The following is a 21,834-nucleotide window of genomic DNA, read 5'->3' on the forward strand; positions in this document are numbered from 1 at the left end:
AAGAACCACAAACGACAACAAAACTGCCCTAATACATTTTCAAAGGTCACATTTAGATTCAGACTGGAATTAAGACTAAATGCTTTAATAATTACAAGTCTTTGGTGTCTGAAGACCTGATTGTCCCAGAGTGTTTGAAGGTGTCGATGTGCTTCAAGTCGCCCAGTGGACAAAATCTCATAAGATGAGCTCTGGATTTTATTTTGTGTCAGAGAAAAAGGCTAAATTTAAACACATTTCCAATTGAAATGAAGGAAATTTGTGGCTGTAATGACAGAATATCTGTAAAAGTTCTGTTCTACATCTCCAGAGCCCTTCACCCACCCACCCTCACTCACTCACTCACTCACTCACTCACTCACTCACTCACTCACACACACACACACACACACACACACACACACTGATGGAGGGGAGCTAGCTTGTAGCCACAGCTGCTCTGTAGCAGTTTGACAGGAGGGATTTTCAGGGCCATGATTAAATCTGCAATGTAGACAAAACCAGTTAGTGAGTCTGATCAGCATGTAAATATAACGTTTAGAGGTGGAGGCTGAGAGGATTTGAACTTATACATCATACATTTATACATCATCACCTGCTGTATATTTTGACTATATGGCTGAAAAACATATAAGTGTAATTACTGGTTAAATATAATCAGTAATTATTTATTAGTTTTTTTGTTTAAAATATTTGATATCCTGCCAAACTGGTGGTGTGACCGTTCCCGTTTCATCCAGTTTTCCCTCCATGCTGTTTTTCATTTTTAAGAAGTTATGAGGCACTGAGGCGAAACCTGAATCCTGCTGCGCAAGTTACTGAACAGGTTGTTGCTAGGTGACCAATGAGCGAGTGAGTCAGTTGACGTCACTAGCCTCCAGTCTGGGCTTTCTCCCAACACTGAATTTCCTCCAGTAGGTTTTCTACCAGGCCATTCAGAAACGGAAGGAGGAGTTAACAACGATGACGTTGATTTTTTGCGCTGTTTTAGATTTGTCTGTTTTCACAATAGCAGAGTTGGAAGGGAACAAAGTCCATCAGTGTTTTGGCCTCGCTTCCAAATATTGAATCACCAATAGCAGCCATCTTGTTTAGCTTCTCTCTTTGCAGTGAAGGACGATTGTTTACAGTGTGGACAATTTTCAGGAAGCTCCATAGCTTCCTAGCTAGGAAGTTAGTGCATGATGTATGTCACGGAGAAACGTTGGCATTTGGGTAAAGTTTAAAACTTCACCTGAGTCCATGCCTCCAGGAAGCAAAACAGCGTAGAAGGAGGTGCTGGTTCTGACCGGGCCACCTGAGGCCAGCAACTTTGCTTTGCTAGATTTGAGTGGCTAAACCTTTGCCTACATCTTCCAGAATTCAGACTTTCTATCAGTTGCATGATCCATTGATATTGGTCATGTGTCTACCGTGTTATATATTGTCTGGTATATGTGGGATGTGAAGCTTTATGTTTGAACTCGGTCTTGAGTTTGCTGGGCGTATTTGAAGCACACTGAGACCTCAGGTTGAACCCATCCTCAGGAGTTTTCAACTACATTTCTATCAGTGCAGGTTTAGAAAGTGCATACTATAATATGGCATCAACAAGCCATTAAACCACGTCTTTTCTTTTCAGTCCCCTTCTTACTGTCTCTCTTTTCTTACTGTCTCTCTTTTCTTACTGGCCTCTTGCGTTTTGTGCTTCCACATCATGCCAGCTGTCCTGGATGGGATCAATACTTATGTGCTGCATCTCAAAGGTCAGTTATCACTGCAGCTGAGTAGAAAGTACCACCTGAGTCTTGAATCACGTCTTGCTCTCTCGCCTGCCTCTCTGAACAGAGCAGAGCGTGGTCCAGCATGCAGGAGGAGCGGTCAGACGGGGTTTGGGTCCGGCGCCACCGCAGCCTCCACGGACAAGTCCGAGTCCATGTCCTGAACCGGAGCCAGAGCTGGAGGGACGGGAACCTCCACAGCTTCGTGCTTCCCGTTGGACATGGCGCCGGGCCGGGCCTGTGGAGGGTGGTGCAGGTTCTTCTCTGGGCAGTTCTGCACCGTGATGATGCGGTTGAAGGCCTTGAGGCGGCGCCACAGCTGCAGGTAGACTTTGCACTGGATGTACATGAAGATGAGGCCGCCCATGAAGCCGATGGCCACCACGATCAGCTTGGTCCAGAAGGGCCACTCCAGCACGCCTGTGGAGACAGAGAAACCCCCAACCCGCAGTCAGCCGGGCTGCCAGGGGAGCGCTGGAGGACGGGGGGAGTGTGTGTGCGCAGAGCTGCTTACCCTGAGCTGAATAGTACTTGAGAAGAGAAACTCTCCGTAACTCGTCTGCAATCAAGAGCGGGAGTAATTTCTCTGTTTGTCTGAAGCTATGATTGAAAGCTGCAGTATGTAACTTTCATAAAAAAATATTTATACTTATCTTTACATATTTGTTGAAACCATCGATATGTTGTGACAGTATGGTGTGAGACGTTAATAAAATCGAGTTCTTCAGCTTTCTCCCAGTGCCAACTTTAGAAACAACTAATCAGTGCCCAGAGGTGGGTCTCAACGCTGCCAATGAAGCCTACGTGCGTGCTGCTCAACCTCCGTCTCTTTTAAATCTTGCTGTCAGCTGCCGTACAGCTTCTCCCCTTCAGCAGAGCCCATCGTGAATGCTAAGGCTAGTTAGCATGGCCACCGATTTAGTGGCACCTTCATGAGGCTGACTGATAGAAGACCCTCCCCTTGGCTCTGATTGGTTGTTTTTGGTTGTAAATGCTGCATTCTTTTAGTTAGCAGTAGCAGATGAGGGAGAAGGTGGAGGAGCTCAATTTATTTTCACAGATCATATCTTGTCTCATATTATACTGTGACACAATGATAGTTTCGCTATTTGTGTCTTTACAAAAGTTACTTACTACAGCTTTAAAGTCATTTCTAAATATATAAGCTGTGTTTTATACACTGCATCTATGTTTTATTCATCTAAAATATGACAGCACACAACACTTCACAACAAAGCACTGAGAGTCTTGTTTTTGTTTTCAACGTGAAAAAACAAGATGGAGTCAAACAGACTGAACTTCTGTGGTGTTACTTTCATCAACCTGGTGAAGAATAGCCAAATTCAGAAAATACTCCGAAAGAGAGGATCTAAAACTGAACCTTTCAGTAAAGTTTCCACAGACTGTTCTTTGTTTCTCAAGATAAAACTGAACATTTCCTGCCTGCTTCTTAGCAGCATTTCAATTCAGTTGAAGTCAAGAGGACTTTATCTGCTCCCATCCTGTCAAACAGTTGCAGTTCCTGTTAACAAACACCAGATGGTGCTGCACAATATTTCCAGAAAGGCTGTCATTTCTGTGTTCAGTTCCTAATCGGTCAAAAGACCTTAGACCAACATCAGTCCTCGTCTCTGGAACAGATATTTGCACAGGTGTGATTTTAGCCCACGTTTCTCAAATCTACAAATAATCCAAAACAGCTTTCCAAATTGTTTGAAAGCTGGCGCTAAAAGTTCTCTATTAACACCAGACAAGGCCGTGGCGTAATAATATCTGGCTGATAATCATGATTGAGTGCAGCTACTATTTAGCGTATAAAGTGATAAATTTGACAGCACTCATTATATTGACCAATACTCTGAAGAATGAGAACATCAAAGGAACTCGGGGAAGAAAAAAATAGAATTTTCCTCAGATTCTTCCAAGATGATCAGTTCAAAGCGCTGCGCTTAATAAAACTAATCAGTCTTCCAAGGCCCAGAAGAATACATGAAAAGACATTGAATAGAAATGGCTGGAACAACCGTGTCCCTCAACAGTAGCTGCTTCTTCATAAATGATTTAATACCACAAAATACATTTGCTCAATGGAAATGCGCCAATCTTTTCAAAATTTTTGTTTTTCAATCAAAAGTTTTCATGAGCTGGTTTCTCGGCCAGATTGAAATCAGTTATCCTGCAAAACTGGATAATGGAGACATTTTATTTGTATCAGAAAAGTCACATGATCAAAAACTGGATGTTGCCACTGACGAAAACCACGAAGAAGACGACAACAGGAAGTACAAGGATGATGACACGTTTTGAAGTGACTTATTGCATGAGCATGCGATAAGTTCACATGCGATTTTAATTGAGTTTCCTATTCAATGGAAATACCACAATTGTGAAATTGTGTTTTTTTTTTGACGTCAGAGGAAGATGGACAAAGTTTTGTGCACATTTGTTTGTAATGAGAACGCAGCAAGTGAAGCAAGCTAGCTGGTTTGAGCTGCTCTTTGTCCAGGAATGTTAAAACAACAAAGTCCAAACCCACTAGAGGAGTTGGGAAACATCGAACGCCTAATGAGCGCCGACATGTTTGTGCTTTAACCCTCAGACGTCCTGAACGTCCTCAGTGACGGACTCGAGCAGCACGTTGTGATTACTTGCAGCTGTTATTGACTTTTTGAAAACTTGCTACATGTTTTATCACATTAGTTGAAAACTCAAATAGCCTTGATATAGTGAAACCATTCTCCCATCCTTAACTTCTTCCACTGACAGAAGGAGAAGTCTAACACCCAGACCAGTTTGTAAGCTTTGAAAGCTGCTGCATACTGACTGTCAGGTGGTTGGGAGTGTTTGTGATTATTTTCAGTTAGTGAGGAAGTGGGTAGCTTTCTGTTGCCTTTCTGATTATTAGTTCAAACCGCTGTGCTTGAGGTTTCTTCTTTAACTAGTCAGAAAATAGATAAAATGGACACCTGACCTCAAACTTTGGTCCAGATTGTACAGAATCCTGTTTCAAAGCAACACCACCACAGGAGTTTCTCAGTACCAGTAAAAAGCTGGTTCTATAGAGTTAGAGAATGGATAGATGTGTCCAGACCTTTTACTGGCACTACAAACTAAACAGCACAATCACAATTTTTACTAAATTAGAAAAAGATTATTCATGATTTATGGACGACATCTTTAAAGTTATGCAGTCAGAGTCAGACAGGTGAAAAGATGAAAGGTACCCTGTGATGTTTCCTCATGATGACAGTAAATTATCCACGACTTCCTTCAAACTCAATATAAATATTAACTGATGTAAGACGGAGACTTTTTATGGACAGCTAGTCAGTAGACAACTTGACCTTTAGATATTTTAGAGCTGGGATTAAGGACATACAGGATTACATTGAAATTAACTTCCTAAATGGAAATGTGTCAATTTCCAGATAAAAATAATGTTTTTTGGTAAAAGAAAAAGTATTTGTTTAAGTAAAAGTGTTCTGTATGGGGAAATATAAAATCTGCACATTGGGATTAGACCGAAACTCAAAAAATCTGGATCAGAACATTTCCACATTTATCACATGAGCGACTCAGAGAAGATTTGCGTCTTTTCTTTATATTTTGCTTCTAAGGAACCAGACTTTTTCCCAATCAGTTTAAACTGGATGCTTTTTTTCAGCTCGGTATCAATGTAAAATTAAGAAAATGGACAAGAGGAGAAAAAAAATCTTTCGTGTATTTAATAAACAAAGAGCTAATAAACGAGCTGAGAGATGAATTATCCTTCATTTGATATGTCCAACTCATTTCACGAGCTAAAGCTTTGCCTGGTTGATGCTTAAGGACGACCTTCAGAATGTCAAGCTGTGCAATCTTTACAATTTCTCAAACATTCAACTCCAGAAATGGAAACAAATTTATTTGCTTTTAGAGTGCTGATGTCAAGTTCTTAATCATCCAAACTATCTCTTCGTCTTTTTGTATTTTTTTAAAATGAGGAATGTGGGGAAACAGCACAGGGTCCTGCTGAGGGTTTGTGTTTCAGTCTGATGGCTGACGGGAGCGTACTGACCGTTCTTCCCCAGTCGGATCTCTTCTGTGGTTCTCTTGACCAGAATGTAGACAGACCACAACATACACACTATAGCTATGAAGTGAAACAAAACTGAACAGAAGATCTTCCTCCTCTCGCTCTTCGTCATGTGCAGCTTCTCCCACTGGAACACAGACAGACAGAGACAGAGACAGAGACACAGACAGAGACACAGACAGAGACACAGACATGGTGAGAGAGGTTCCACTTACAACTAAAGTGTGAGAGTCAGTGATGTAATGGAGTGAAGTACAAATACTTAGTTACTGTACTTGCATACATTGTTCATGTATCTATATTTTTCTTAAGTAGGTTTCACCATGACTTTTCCACCAGTTTTTGTAAATATGTCAATACACTTGAATTAAGACAAGTAACTTTTCAGAAAGCCATAGGAGCTTGTTTTAAGTCAATAATTCCTTAACATTGATGGGAAATGATCTGTTCCTTTGGCAGATTATTCCAATAACAGCACAAGATTTTTCTCTTTAGTGAAATAATCTGCCAACGGAACCAGAACCTGTTCATCAATATTAAGAAATTATTGACTTAGAACAGGGGTCGGCAACTCCAGGCCTCGAGAGCCGGTCTCCTGCAACTTTTAGATGTGTTTCTACTTCAACACGCCTGAGTCAAATAATGGGGTCATTAGCAGAACTCTGGAAAACTTGACTGCATTTAGGAGGTGATTCAGCTATTTGAATCAGCTGTGTTGGACAAGAGAGACGTCTAAAAGTTGCAGGAGAGCGGCTCTTGAGGCCTGGAGTTGCCGACCCCTGACTTAGAACAAGCTCCTATATCTTGCTGAAAAGTTACTTAGAAGTTAGTTTCATCTTCTTGCAAGTGTACTGAGGTATTTGCACTATAAACTAGAACTAGACCAAAAATACTTGGTAGGATCTTCATGTTTTTGCAGTGTAGGGAAAACATGCAACATGTAACAAGTACCACTACTTTCAGTACTTCACTATTTTTAACAGCTTCTCCTTACTTACGGTACTTTTTCTCAAGTAAAAAACATTAGTCTAGTAGTTTCACTTTCACTGAAGCACATTTTGTCCATTGATTTGTACTTTGACTGAAGCTCAGTTTTTGGGTATTCACTGGTCAGAGCTGAATCCTCAGGAGGCTCGGTGAGTGTGTGTGAGCTCACCTTGCTCAGAGGTTTGAGTTTGGTTTCCATGATGAAGTCGAACTTGCAGAGCTCACAGCAGCGTGTGTCGGACGACTTGATCCACTGGTTGAGGCAGCCCTGGTGGACGAAGCTCATGCTGCCGGTGCAGCGGCAGGGCGTGATCAGAGGACAGTCCTCGTCCCCCTCACAGTGGCAGATCCTACGCAGAAACACACACACACACACACATCACGAGAGGGAAACACGAGGACCTTCAAAAGTGTTCATGCCCCTGAACCACATCACATTTTGTCAACTTACAACAGATGAAGTGTTTGATGAATAATGCATTTCATTTGTTTTTGTTTTTTTTTGACAGACCAACATAAAATATGAAATAAAAGGCAAATGAATCATGCTGAAACATTTTTAAGCAATAAAAATCAAAGTGTCCACCAGAAGCTTGTTCTTCTTGGAGGGTATGTTTTCAAAGGCAGTTTTCACAGCTCTGAACTTTGACTAGGACATTGTAACAAAGCGTCATGTGAATCCATGCTGCTCTAGCTCTCCCTGACTGTCCAGCCTGAGGTTGAACATCTAACTCAGCCTCAAGTCTTTAGTGGATTTTTTTGTCCATACCTGTTTTATATTCAGCTCCTTCCATCATCAGCAGCATGATGCTGCCACCACCTTGATTCATTGGGGAATGTTCAGGGAGTTGTGCAGCCTAGTTTTTTTTTTTCAATAAATCTCAAGATGTGTAGACAAATAAGAGCACAATTTCTGCAGAGTCACTGTTACTTTGTTACATAAATAAAGCGGTTCTATGAGAACATCATGAATGGGGGTGAATGATGTTGGGATGTGAATACTTTTAACAAGCAGCTGTTTAGTGTTTTTGTGCCGTCGTCAGTGTGTCGGTCTGCCTCTAAGTCTCTTCCTGTTCACACACTAACCTGCAGACCTCCAGCTCAGAGTCGTCTGAACCGGGTCCGGCTGTGCCCCCGTGACCCTCCCCGGCCCCACAGTGGTTCTGGGGGATGGGCACCGACATGTCCCCGTCTCCCGATCCCCTCTCCTGGTATCTCTTGGTGATCAGTTGCTCGCCGTCCTCCGCCAGCGAGGAGCTGCCTCTGGAGCTCCGGGACCGGCAGCTCTTCTTCTCCCCATCTCTGCTGCGGGATCTTTGGTTCTGGGAGACGGGACTCTTCGCTGAGCCCCTGGTGCTGTGTCGCTTCTTGAGACCGCCGCTGTCCTCCACCAGGGGCTGATTCTCCTTCTCTTCGTCTGAGTTCACCGACTGCAGCTCCATGGCCTCCCCCTTGTCCTGCCCCGCTCCGCGGCCGCCTGCGGCGTCCCTCTCTCGGCTGCTGACGCTGCGGCGCCGCGCTCGTCGGGCTTTCTCTTTGCTCCAGCTGCGGGCTTCCCGCCAAGCCTCGTCCTCGGTGGAGGAGTCGGACTGCGGCGCGCCGGAGCGCCTGAGGCGGGGAGGAAGCTCCTTGCGGTTTCTGAAGGAGCGCTCCCGCTTCTCGCCCAACTCACTGCGGTCGGAGCTGAGGCTGCGGTCGCTCTGCTCCTGTTTGCCGCTCAGGTCCACGCAGTCGAAGGTGGAGCAGCTGCTCCTCTTGCGGCGGTGCCGTCTCTTCTTCTTCTGGGCCTGGGCCGACGAGCTCAGGGCCGTGCTGGTGACTGTCATGGCAGAGGGATTGGGTTTGTGCTTGCTGGGCTTGCGGGACTCAGAAATGTCATCTAAGCGGGTCAACTGTCCAGAGCTGAGCACACAAACACACAGATGAAGATGGACATGAACAAACAGCAGATGGAACAGAATGGAGAAAGAAGTTATGAACTGGATGTGAAAAGAAAAAGCATGGCGAACATCACTGAAGGAAACAAGAAATAAAATATTCAGCAGATTTTTGAATAATTGATGATTTTGATGTTGGCGCTGGATTAAATGCATTTTTTTTACTAATTTCAAGTGGTTACTACATAATGTTTTTATTATGTAAGACACTTTGAACTGCTTTGTTGCTGAAATATGCTACACAAATGCACTTAATTGATTGATATGCATCTGTTGAATTTCTGCCTTAAATCAAAACAGAGGAGACGATGTTTACTTGTGAAAACATAAGAGGAGAGGCTGCTGAAGTCAAGCTGAAGCCAAGCAGCCTCTCCTCCTCCATGCTCGGGGCGTTGCTGCCCTACAGAGCTTCAGAAACTTGTTGCCCTTTTCATTTTTTCTCTTTTATCAAACTACAGATACAAACCTGAATGAATTTTACTGGGATTTGTGACAAACACAAAGCATTCCTTCATTAAAAAGAGGAAGAAATATAGAGGGTTATTACAAATTACTATCTGATGAGAAAATAACATGATAAAGACACAACTGACTTACATGCAACTTTTCGGCAAAATATGAGTTTGTTTTAAGTCAATAATATCGATTAAAAACATTAGTTCCACAGGCAAATTATTTCACTTATAACATGGAGAAAATGTTATAAGTTAAACAAATCTGCCAGAGGAACTAGTTCTTCTTCACCAACATTAAGAAACTACTGACTTAAAACAAGCTCCTATTTCTTGCTGAAAATGTACTTGTAAGTTAGTTTTGCCTTAATTCAAGTGTGTTAAGACAAAACTATGATCTTTGCACCAGAAACCAGTCCAAAATACTTGGCAAGATCTTGTGTTAACAGTTTCTATTTACATCTAGAAGAAAAGAATAGCACCCCCACAGCATGATGCCGCCACTACCATGGATTACTTTGATGATGTTGTGTTCAGCCACATGCTCTGTTTGCCCAGCCTGCAGGTTTAGTTGGAGCCTTGAGTTCTCAGTTTGAGGTTGATTATCCAACTAATGTGCAGATTTATACTGAGATTAAATCAAACACACACAGATGTCATATGTGATTAATGAATTTCATCCAACTGAGTGCAAGTCACATTTTTCAGCTTTCATTGTTTTTTTGTGAAACCCATTTTCCTCCTGTGTAACATACATGCAGCGCTTTGTGTTGGGCTGTCACATAAAACTTTATGCAACTAAACTTTATTTTAGGTTCAGCAATACACACCAAACCACTGAACCAGGAAAATCCAATTTTATGTTAAAAAAAGAGACATCTTTATTCCATCCACCACCATTCTTCAAAGAAAATGAAAAAAAAATGTTTTAATTGTTGCAAATAAAGCCTGATGTTCCTGCAGAAACGTTTGTCTTCTGTTTTAATAGCTGATGACATGTCGTGACAGTCTGTCCATATTCACCTTTTGAAAACAAATGCTAACATCCTGAGCTGTTCCTGGGCGGGACGTGGGATGTAGAACTTACATGCTAAAAACCAGAAGGAGAATCTCTGATATGGATAATGAATAATTATGAAGTGAGAAGAGGATGGGACATAAAGGTTCAAACACACACTCATTTTCCGTTTCCCCAAAAGCACCACAAACGATCACCATAACAAGCTCTTATTTTCCATTTTCTCATTCTATACCGATCCTGATTCCATTTCATATAATAACTCCATTTATTTTTGCATTTTAAGATGCAGAGCCCTTCCTTCCTTTGGGTAGCAGCAACCAGAGAGCCGTCCGTCTTACCTGCAGATGTCCTGAGCAGACGGGGTTGTTGATGCTCTTGAAGCTGTGTTGCTGACCTGAAAGGGACAAGAATAAAAATAAAACTTTTATTTTATGCTTATTTTATTCTCCAACAATCTGTCAGGTTCTAAATTCATATTATCAATGCACCAAAAATATTATTTTTATTATTTTATGAATTTACTACAACTCATTTGAAATCATAACACTAATCCAAACTGGTTGGTTTCCAGCTACAGACCCAACTCTTAAGCATGCTCAACGTTGTCACTTGTTAAGCATGGTGGTGGTAGCATCATGCTGAGGGTCTGGCTCTTTGACAAGTAGGTGTTTCAACAAAAGGGAATGAAGTCAAGAAAAAATAAAGTTTCAGACTGCCTTCAAATTAAATGAAAACACAGATAAAAGCTGGCAAACAGTGAACTCCTGAAAAGACTGTAATCTTAACGCATCATAAAGTTGTGAGCTGTGTTTGAAATCCAGGTCCAGCCCAGGAATCTAGTCAGTTTAAAGGGCCGGTACCGATTCTGATAGGAAGAGTGGTCACATGGATAGCCAGGATGTTGCTGTTGGCAACAAAAAACGCCTGAGGTCGCAGTGCACCAACCCCTCATGAGTATGGGACATTTACGTATGTGGGCCTGTGTGCAAACTTCTGACCCTGTGTGAATGACCTTTAATATTTAACACTTGCTCAGTCTGTGCTTGTATTTGACATGTGATGCTCTTTCACTCATTTTGTACCACATCATGACGCGCTGCTCCTTTTTGTCTCAGGCAGCAGAAAAGTGTTACAACCTAACGCCTCTCTTCCCAGCAGACCAAACTGTCTCTAGATAGCAGGAAAAACCAGATCGAACCCTGAAAGACTCTGTTGCCATTTTAAAACGAGCAGAGTCTGACTCACTGGAAGAAAAATACAAACGAATGGAGGAGGAGGGAGGTGACTCAGGGTTCAGCTGTATTATGTGATTTTATGCAACACCTGTGGATTTGTCACATTGTGTCATAGAGATGTTAGTAGCTTCTTTCGAATTTGATGCAAAAATAATTTATTAAAGAACACAAAGTGTCTCCTCAGAGAGCCATTCAGCCTGGTCTGCTAGAATATTAGCCGACGTCAGACGGGGCCTTGAGACAGGCAGGTTGACATAGTGACGTCTTTAACTGATAATGCTTTATTATTTGCACATTTATTACCTTGGAAATGTTGCTGGACCGGCTGCCAGAGCGCCCAGCAGCTTTCCTTCCCTGCAAAGAAGGCAAAGGTAACTATGAGTCACCAGGAAACATAAAACATTATTGTTCCTCGTGTTGCTGCCCCAGGAGGAGCCAAGAACGGAAACAATTAGCATCAATTCTAAACTACACAGAGAATCAGTGACGTTTTCTACGGAAGCCGGGACCCTCCCTCCGCTCATGTTAATAACCCATTTTCTCAAGACAACGAGTTGATTTCCCGAATGTTTTTTTTTTTCTTCCAGATAAGTTCATTTCCAGTTGTTTCTCCTGATAGTTTTCTTAAGGTACCGAGTTAACCAGGCCAAGGAACCTTTCAATTCCTGTCTAAAACAATCCACTAAAAATTAAACCGAAGAAAACATGCTAACTGCAGCGGCGGGAGACAAATTACCGTAATAACCAGATATTGGCTGGAATAGCGCAACGTCTCCCCTTTTAGAAACCGTTGGAATTTTTCACATGGCGGAAAGTGTCGCAGAAAAACAAACACACACACCAATCAGCAAAGTATGAATGGTGTGTGTGTTAAATTGATTTCTTCCGTCTGCCGTTGAGCCAGGCATTTGAAGGATCACTCGTCATCAGAAAAAATGCTGACTCATTGGCTCTCAGCTTCATACCTGTAAAAATATTGATTGCAAACCAGAAGACGTAACTCCACCTGATGTTATAACCAAAACAAACTTCAACCTTTAAAACTACTTTGATCAGAAAAATGAAATCAAAATGTTGTGAACCGTTTACATCAACTCACAAACAGGATGTTGCCTGATCCTTCTGTATGTACAGTTTTAAAATCAACGTCAGAGGTCACATGTCCTCATAATTTCACCGTGATCCACGCTAAAGCCACGAATCCTATTAGCCGTTTGTCCAGCTCCAGGGGCCCCACGCTGTTCATCAGGGGGTTGCTATTTAAAGGCCACTTAAGGAAGTTTACCCCGAACAGCAATCGCTCAGACCTTGAACTACACCATGGCCTGATCAATCGTGGCCTCAGATCCTCACTGCAGGAGTTAACGGTTCAGGATTTAGGCGATTACTTTAACAGACTGGGTCTGCTCCGTGCTGGATCAGTAGAAAGTATTTATAGCATTCAGGCACGGGGAAAAGTCAGGACACCCTGTTTGTCGTTTGGTTTTTAAACATATCCAGAGCAGATTAGCTGAACAGAAATCACAGAGAATTTGTAGTTGTTTTGAACAGCCAATCAGAGGGCAGAATGAAGTGAGGTGGATGACTGATTAGGGTATAGTTAATTAGTGACATCATTGGAAAACGCTGTCTGGATTTGTTCAGGTCATTTTTGCCTGAAATGAAATTTGAGTAAGTGATGTGAAACATTTAAATATGCAGGAGATAACTTTATATGAAACGTGTTTACATATTAATCACTATGTCACAGATAATCTGGAAAAAAAGAGGACCATTGCCTTTTCCCTAGAAGCAACCAATCAGAGCCCGGAGGCTGGTCTTAGTGCTGTCAATCATGCCTCCCATCTCCTTGTTCTCTGCTACGATACAACTTCTTCCCCTCAGCAGCCTACCATGAATGCTCAAGCTAGTTAGCATAGCCACTAGTGACAGACACGGTTTTCCTGTAACGGTGAGTTGTTTCTCTACCATTAACACGTTTTGCAGTGTACACATGTTTGATTGACAGCGCCAAGTCCCTCCTCCTGCCTTTGATTGTTTCGTGGCCATTTCATCAAACAACAATAACAGCACAAGATGGAGGTGGAGGAGTCTGATCTTTTCCCAGATAATCTGTCTCATTCTGTCATGACAGTGAATGTTAATTTATGTAATAAAAGAAAAATAGAATTTAATAAAAGTTAAGTACTGCAGTAAATCTGAAGTGTGATCGACAAAAGCCCAGAAGAACTGCGTGACGCAATTCAGGGGGGATGTGGTGATTCCAAAACCACTGGAGGCTTCTGAGTACGTAGAACTCAGATCAGGAAATGAGTCACATCTACGCAGAAACAAACCGGAAGGAAACAGGTTATCGGCCCACATATCACCATATTACATCCCACAGGGCAGCCATGTTGGCTTTGGAGAAATTCAAACATTACCTGATTGTTTTTACCTGGCTCAGAAACGAGAGCACTATGGCACAGTACAGTAGAAATGATTTGTGGTCATTTATCAAAGTTTACATTTTTCTGACCCAGGTCAGAACCTCAGACCTGCTGAGGTTTGTGTGATTTCAGGGGCATTCCTGCTGACTTCATAGCTCTAATAGATACAAATCTGAAATTATATTCATAACTGATAGCATGTTATTGACCTCTCTAGAAACAGAGGTTGTCAGATCAAGACCTTTTTTAAAAAACAAAAAACTGTGGAAATAAATAAATCCATCAAAATGTTTTTCCCCGATGGCAAAATTTACAATAATCAGCTTGAGATTTTTCTACAGAATGAAAACCATCAAGATTCTGACGATATGATTAAAAACATAATTGTTGTTGAGTCTTTTGTGGCAGAAAAATTTTTATCTTTAGTGGAAAAAACTCAAGTAAAAAACCCAGATAGCTTTATAAACGGCAAAATAAAAGTTGCAGTTTTTTATGTAAGTGCTTTTCTAGAACACAAATGTATCTACAATTTATAACTTTTCAGAACTTTAATCCATTAAATCAGAGAGAAAAAAAACCAGTAGCAAACTGATGTTTTGAAAGTTTCCTATGCGTGGCTACGGTGATGTATATCAATCAGCGAAAATCACTGAAACAAACAGGACGCACTCCATCGCCATGTTCTAAGCTGATCAAAGGATTTTCTGACAGCCAGCCGCCTTTAAACCAGCCGTCCTGTTAGGAGTGAGAGCGAGCGTTACTGACAACCGACACCTCCATGTGTCAGAGGTTTGCTCTTCTATTGGTTCATTAATTAGAGCTCATTTTCCCCTGATGAGTCAGAAGAAAAGTTCACCTGTTTCTCCACTGAACCGCGACTCCTGAAACCTTCAGTTTCTAACTCTGATTTCCAGTTCGGTTCCACGTTGGTGGATATTTTCAACGCTTTCAAAGACGAAAGCATGAATTGTTACAGTGGTTTACTAACAGAAGTCTGGCAGTTGTTTCCTTCTGCACAACCAACCTTTTAATAAAGTAACACAAATCACAAGATTTTACCTATCAACACACCAATTATAAATCATTTTAATTTAATCTGTTACAAATTGGACTTCCCTTCTGGAAGAAAAGCCGTGATCAAATACTGAGAACTTTGACGAAGTAAGACTCACCCGCTGTAACAGAGAAAAGTTGCAAGCTTCCTTTTTAAAATGTAATATGTTTTTCTTTTTTGAAACGCTGCTGTGTTAAAAAAAAATTTTGACACAAAAGTATTAAGATGCTCACTCAGTCAAAATGATCATGCACAAGAAAACTAGAAAGTTTTGCAACAGCATGGGACCAGAGTGGCCACTGAGTTCTATGATAAAGATCTGCTTCATGGGGTTTTGTTTCATAATCTGCACCTAATAGGACAATTATTCTGCACTACATACAGATTTTTTATTTAAACAGAGTTTGAGATCATACTTTTTGTAAAAAAAAAAAAAAAAGAATAAATAAATAACACGAAAGGTTTTTACTGACATCTAAACAAGAACCAGCTTGATTTAAAATTGTTTAGATGCCAGATAAGTTGTGAAATGGCCCATTAATTATCATCATTATTATTATTATGATTGTTATTATTATTATTATTATCATTTTAGAACTGTTGTTCATTTACTGAGAGTAGTGAATCCCAGTGGGTGGTTTGACCCAATAGGAAGCAGGAACCAATAAATCTAAGCGAAATGTGACAGTTTTGAGAAAGTCACACGGACCTAACTGCACACACATAATTTATAAAACTGAAAAAACAAACAAAACAAAACACACACCCACACACTAAAGCTCTCATCTTCTCAGTGACATAATAACTGAGGGGTCTCACAGTTTTAGCTCATACCTCATGGTTGTGATATCAACATTTTACAGTTATGAACGCACCGCAGAAACTGAAGGATCTCCAGATGGCATATGGCCATTGCCCCTCCCCCATCTGTTGCTAGGATAGTCTATTAGCTGGCTCAAAGAAGGAAAATGCACATCTTTCCTCATCAGAAATCCAACCTCAGCTGTTTGGAAACCATTTCCATCTGCTATAGCCGCCTCCAAAAACAGATTGTATATCAGAGTGCGATTCTCTGCAGAAAAGAAAAAGTAATGCATTTTAAGAAATGAGCTGCAGTTGCTGGTTGCCTGAGTGGAAAAGCACAAACGAATAACTGGTTAATGTCTTGGGAAACTTTTGTTACTCCATGAAAAGCACATCAAAATGTTAGAATATTGTGTAATATTGATGAAAAAATGACCAAATTCAGTGAGTGTTATTTTTTCCACTTGTGTTTAAGATAAAGAAATCAATTCAAAAGGTATTTAAATAAAAAGCAGTTAAGTTGTAACTCTGGCAGATCAGAGACATGACTGTCAGAAACATGAAGCAGAATTATTTTCACCTGGCCTGTCAGCATTTTCTCTTAAATTCCCTGTAATGTCACATTTTTCTGCTGGTTTTGCTGTTTTTATGTCCTTCCCATTATGTAAAGCACTTTCAATTACCTTTAGTAAGACGGTTAGTGAGTGGAACATTGGTCAACATTATTTGCTTGATGACAGCATTTGACAAAATGTAATATGTGTTGCTAGTTTCATAATTGATGACTGTATGATGTTTTTATTATGTAAAGCTATTTGAAGTGTGTGCTGAAGATGTGCAATACAAATAAAACCACCTGGCTTTAAAGATTGGAGGGTGTGATTTTTTTTACCCCCAATTTCTCTAAGTCCCCAAAGTTTCTTGGTAATTACCTTTCTTCAAAATAAAACATAATCCAAGAGTAGCATTAAGATAAATATCAATATTTCTATTTAAAACCCTTCTGCTGTCTTACTCTTAGCCTGTCACCAGAAGTTATTGTGATAAAAATCATATTGTTGTTTTGAGACCATTTTCAAATAATATAATGGTAATGGGGATAATAACTGCAGAACACGCTCTCAAAGATCAATAAACTTTCAATTCTAATGAACAATCATTACTGGAACTGGAAGACATTTTAAATGTCCAAAATAAGAAAAACAACAGACACAACAAATAAAATGAATTATGTAAACAAAACTGTCCTTTCAAAAATAAAAAATAAAATAAATAAGAGCTTGTTGAAACCAAAACCTCAAACTGATAACTTTTGTCAATCACTTTTTAGTAGAAAAAGAGAAAAACGACAGATCATGTAAATAGAAATAAACATATAATGCGACTGATTGAGTAATTGAATATTGCGACAGGCCTACCTTACTCTACACATTTCTGGTTGCCTCTGCAGTCAACACACACCTACAGTACTCAAAGCTTCCAGCACTACAGATGCACAACGAAAGTAAACACCAGCAGGCGACCACTGCAGAACAATTCAAGAAAAAAAAAGAGAATGTCAGAAAATCATGTTAAAAAAACAAAACAAAAAACCTCACCACCTCATCTTGTGTGAAAAACCCATTGAAAAACAGAACTGCGGAAGAATAATAATTTTGGAGTAAATGTGCTCCTCTTACCCGAGTCTCTGCTCCTCTGAACACCTGAGTGTGAGGCACAGAGAGGACTTTACACAGTCTGTGTGTGGACATGTGCTGGTTATCGCTGAGGGGGATTAGGTGCTGTGGCGTGGACCGATGGATAAATTCTGGTTCCACCTCCAGCCGCATTTAGATGGGCACCCGGGAAGCCTCGTTTGTATTTGTGCAGCATATGTTTGAATTAGCTTTAGCTTTAAGGAATGATAAATGTTTGGAAAAAGAAGAATCCTCAGCAGTAGAGCTACAATCTGCTGCCTGTTTAACAAATGCAGAAATTTATAGTTTAAAGTTGCAGTTTGTAACTTTTACAAAACCAGGTTTTTTCTATGTTCATCAAAACTGTCACAATGTCGTGACAGAATGATATATCAGATAATTGGAAATAAAAAAAACAAAAAAGAATCAACAAAAACCAGTAAGCAGAAACTGATCACTCCCAGTCAAAAACAACCAAGCAGAGCTGGGGAATGGGTCGTAGTGCTGTCAATCATCCTCTTGTACGCTGCTCAGTGTGCTAATGGTGGAGAAACAACTCGCCACTGTTAATCAACTGTCATCGGTAGCCATGCTAACTAGCCTTAACATTGATGGCAGGCTATGTTGTGAACCAGCTGTAGCTTACGACAAGGCTAGTGGGAGGGGGTGAGCACAAGAGTGATTGACAGCGCTAAGACCCTCCTCCTTACTCTGATTGGTTGTTTCTGACAGAATGGCGTACTTCTCCTGTTAGTACTGGGAGCACCAGGAGAAAGCAGAGAAGATTTAATAGGTTTTCACAAATGCCATGAAATAATAATTTAACAAATATGCAACAAAAGAACCCATTTTTAAAATAAAAGTTACCTACTGCAGGTTTTAGTAGAAAGAACCATAAGTCCTAAAATGTAATATGTAATGTAATATATAAAAATTAAATATAAATAACAGTGGCTTGAAGGGTTGTACCATGGCAACTGGAGATAGTATTTGCACAAATAATAGCGCATAAGCTGAAAAATGAAAACACTAGCAACATTAAAATCAGGACAAGCATGGGTCAGACATTTAACACTTCTAATTTACATGGAAAGTTTATAGATTCTGACAAGGCAATCAGAATATGTAATTAAGCAAAATATGCACAATTCTTGATTCACGATACAAATAAACATCATTTTACGTAAGGCAATTGAAAAAAATGAAAAAGGCAGATTCCATACTGTCCAAACTGTTAATATTAGCTGGTCTTTTAATGTTTCGCAGATTTACGTTCAGAAGCAGGAAGCCTGTTTCAGACTGGCATGTAGAGAATGATGATATTATTTTTATATTTGTGAAACCGAAGTCTGTGTATGTGATACATCTAGGCTGGTTGACTGTAATTATTTACAATCAATGGAAAATGAGATTTATATATATTGTTTCATAGCAGAGTAAGCTACCTTTATTTGTTATAAAAATTATCTATTTTTATATTTATATATAAAATCTGTTTATATATATGATTTAAAAGACATTTTACCTTAAAATTTAGTGCCTTGAAATTGGGCTTCTGTCTCTTTAAAAAACTCCCGCTCTTCCTGAAACAACACCATCAGGAAGACATTGCAACATGGCTCCTCTTTTAGCCCTTTAACGTTTTTACCAGTGTTGCTCTGAGACGTAGCTCTGAGACGTCTGAGACGTAAAAAACCAAGAATATGTTTGCTACTAACTGCTGTCTAGTCTGAAGGAGCTGAGTACAGGGGCTCCAGGGGAGCACTGTTCTGTGAGGCAGAAGCTTGAAACCGCAGCTCATAGGAGAAATTTTATCTCCAAGGTGTCACCAGGTTCCTCTAAGTGTTTTAAAAGATTTTTCAAACATGCATGAAAGTATCAAGGCAACACTCCAGGTATGTTTTTGATGAAGAAATAACATGGTGTAAAGCTCAAAATAGTAGATTTTACATAATGCCGTCCCTTTAAATGATATAGCATAAATGAGATAAAAATGGATATGAATAATAAGCTAAATATTTTGATTCGTAAGAAATATCACAGTTAAAGGAGACAGTGGCCATGGGGAGTTAGTATTTTTTACTACTTTCTATTACCTTCAGCTTCTTCTTCTAAAAATCATAAATCACCTAAATATTACTCAGATGTGTGAGCAGTGATCCAATAATCACACGACTTTAGCTCATGCTGAGCTATGCCAACTCTCTCATTTGCCTCAGTGTGCTCAGTGCTTGAAGTTGCTGTAATTGAAGGGAGTTTAAGTTTACTGACTGCAGATGTAACAGGATTTCGTGTTTTTGTAGAATATGTTTCATCTTTTATTTTCTAGTAAAATGTATTTTCGCTAAAATACAGGAAGCAATACGGTAGCAGCTTAAGCAAAACAGACAAACCGAAGCAAGACATCAGCTTGTGACATCATTGGTCCACTTTTCCTAACTCTAAATTGGCAAGCAATAGGATCAGCTGCCTGCGTTTGGAGGGAAAGCGAGAGCTAAAAACTGGGAACCAGGACAAGAAGTTATTTTTAGTCTATTGTTGTCTGAGAATTGTCTTAGCCCGTTTAAAAATACATGTTAATCTCTGACTATTTGTCCTGCTTGAACACAAAAGTACACAGAAGTAGGTTGGGATTTGAATCAGCAGTTATGAAAGCCCTAAATATTCTTTAGCAGTTTTGCTATGTAATGGTCAGACAGAGCTTACTTCTTTCTACGCTGTGACATCTGATATCAAAGCATCAAAGCTTCCTGAACTCTGATATAGATACTAATTAACCACATCACAGTGTGTATCAGAGACGCCATCAGCACAGTATTTAGAACACAAACGTTCCGGGAACTTTGTGACCTCAGGTTTCCTCTGTTCTGCCACACAAAATCACTTTGTGGCTTCAAGCATTTTTAATGACATGAGGTTTTCTTCATCAGAGTTCTTTGACACTCTGGGACTACTTTGTTTCGAGTTGTGCCTTAAGTCTGCAAAGGTTTCCATGCATCTCCATCACACAACCAGGAGAGTCAGAAGTACACATCTGATACCAAAGATAAATAATAATAATTTAAAAAAAAATACAGAATGCGTTTTAGATTCCTGCCACCAGGAAATCCAGATGACTGAAATGTGAGTGGACTTGAACTGTTCCTGTGAGTTCTGCTGGTGTTGGTGCGGGTCAGGTTCTCACCTCGTTCTTTTCTTTGGAGCGGGGGGCGCTCTTTCCGTTGCCGGCCGTCTCTCTTGCCGGGACCACAGTTATCTGCTGTACTGGCATGCTGCTGTTTCCAGGCAACGCTCCGGTGCTACTCCCACAGCGTTCCCAGCATTCCCATCACGGATCGCCTCCCTGCTCCTGGACCGGAGGCTGCTGTTTGGAGAAAACCAGACGCCGGCTGCCGGATTGCGCTCCCTTATCGACCCAATCCGGATCATCGGAGGGATGGAGACAAAACGGGATCAGGTCACCGAGGCAACACGGAGACAGTTCTGAGGATGGTGGGGTGTGAGGTCGTCATGGCGACTGGGGAACTACTCAACAGTGCGCGCCGTTCGCTCCCCTTCCTCCACAACCCCCTCCACTCCCAGTAAAGTGGTAAACAAGACAGCAGGGAGAGCGTGTGTTGTTGTGATGCGCGCGTCTGTGAGCAGTCTGTGGCCGTGAGGAGGAGGAGGCGGGGCTAAGGACTCTGCCGTGCTTCCTGTATAACAGGCATAAGGTTCACGAGGATTAAGGCTTAGACTAACCCCAATCTTCTCCTCTGACCAGCGGTGGAGCTAATAAGCTTACACAACTTGTTCACATGGACAGCAGTCTCACTCACACACACACGCGCACACACACTGCTCAGACTCCCTGCAGAGCAGCAATATGCTGACAGATATTAAAGACCTCCCTCCTCCTCCAGGTTAGAGGGAGGAATACAGGAACATCCAACTGGACACAAAGCGAAAAATGAACCCAATCACAGAGTGCTGCTGAAGTGTGTGAGGATGATGAAGCGTGATGAAGGGTGGATCCTGTTTTGCGACTGTCTCAGGTCGTAAGGATTGTGAGTTAAAGGTGTGGCTGACACAACAGTGGTCCAGGGGTTGGGAGGCATTCACTGTCCCAAAATAAACAAACATTTTCACAGTTTGACTTTTACTAATATTTCTGGTTCTGTAGTGAACCCGGGGTTCTCAAACTTCATGTCCAAACGTCCAAAATGGATATCGAGGAAAAGGTCCAGAACAACTGGTGACGAGCAAATCACTTTTATTATTTTTACCCGCTGGTAAAATTGATGTTTTTTTATGGTGAGAACTGTTACGTTTTTGACCTGAAGCTGCTCTAATGTCTGACAGTGAACTGAAATTGAATTGATTGAAAGAGCAAGCATCGTGTAAAACTGACTGAGCTTTACATCA

At 40.9% G+C, this 21,834-nt stretch overlaps 1 protein-coding gene across 2 annotated transcripts; it reads right to left on the reverse strand.

Annotated features, from left to right (window-relative positions):
* Window positions 1-343: 343 nt before the first annotated feature.
* marchf1 (membrane-associated ring finger (C3HC4) 1) lies at window positions 344-21,114 on the reverse strand. 2 transcript variants are annotated; one of them, XM_055056613.1, is made up of 8 exons: window positions 20,615-21,114; window positions 11,771-11,821; window positions 10,571-10,626; window positions 7,909-8,724; window positions 6,992-7,172; window positions 5,818-5,962; window positions 2,275-2,319; window positions 344-2,180 (listed from the first exon to the last, which is right to left on the reverse strand). In XM_055056613.1, the coding sequence occupies exons 1-8, from the start codon at window positions 20,699-20,701 to the stop codon at window positions 1,861-1,863; spliced, it is 1,701 nt and encodes a 566-aa protein (XP_054912588.1). In that variant the 5' UTR covers window positions 20,702-21,114; the 3' UTR covers window positions 344-1,860. The 2 variants fall into 2 exon arrangements, with proteins under 2 accessions (XP_054912588.1, XP_054912590.1); XM_055056615.1 differs by lacking the exon at window positions 2,275-2,319.
* Window positions 21,115-21,834: the final 720 nt, after the last annotated feature.

The sequence above is a fragment of the Poeciliopsis prolifica genome, unplaced genomic scaffold, assembly GCF_027474105.1.
Source record: "Poeciliopsis prolifica strain line A6 unplaced genomic scaffold, Auburn_PproV2 SCAFFOLD045, whole genome shotgun sequence".
Taxonomy (NCBI): domain Eukaryota; kingdom Metazoa; phylum Chordata; class Actinopteri; order Cyprinodontiformes; family Poeciliidae; genus Poeciliopsis; species Poeciliopsis prolifica.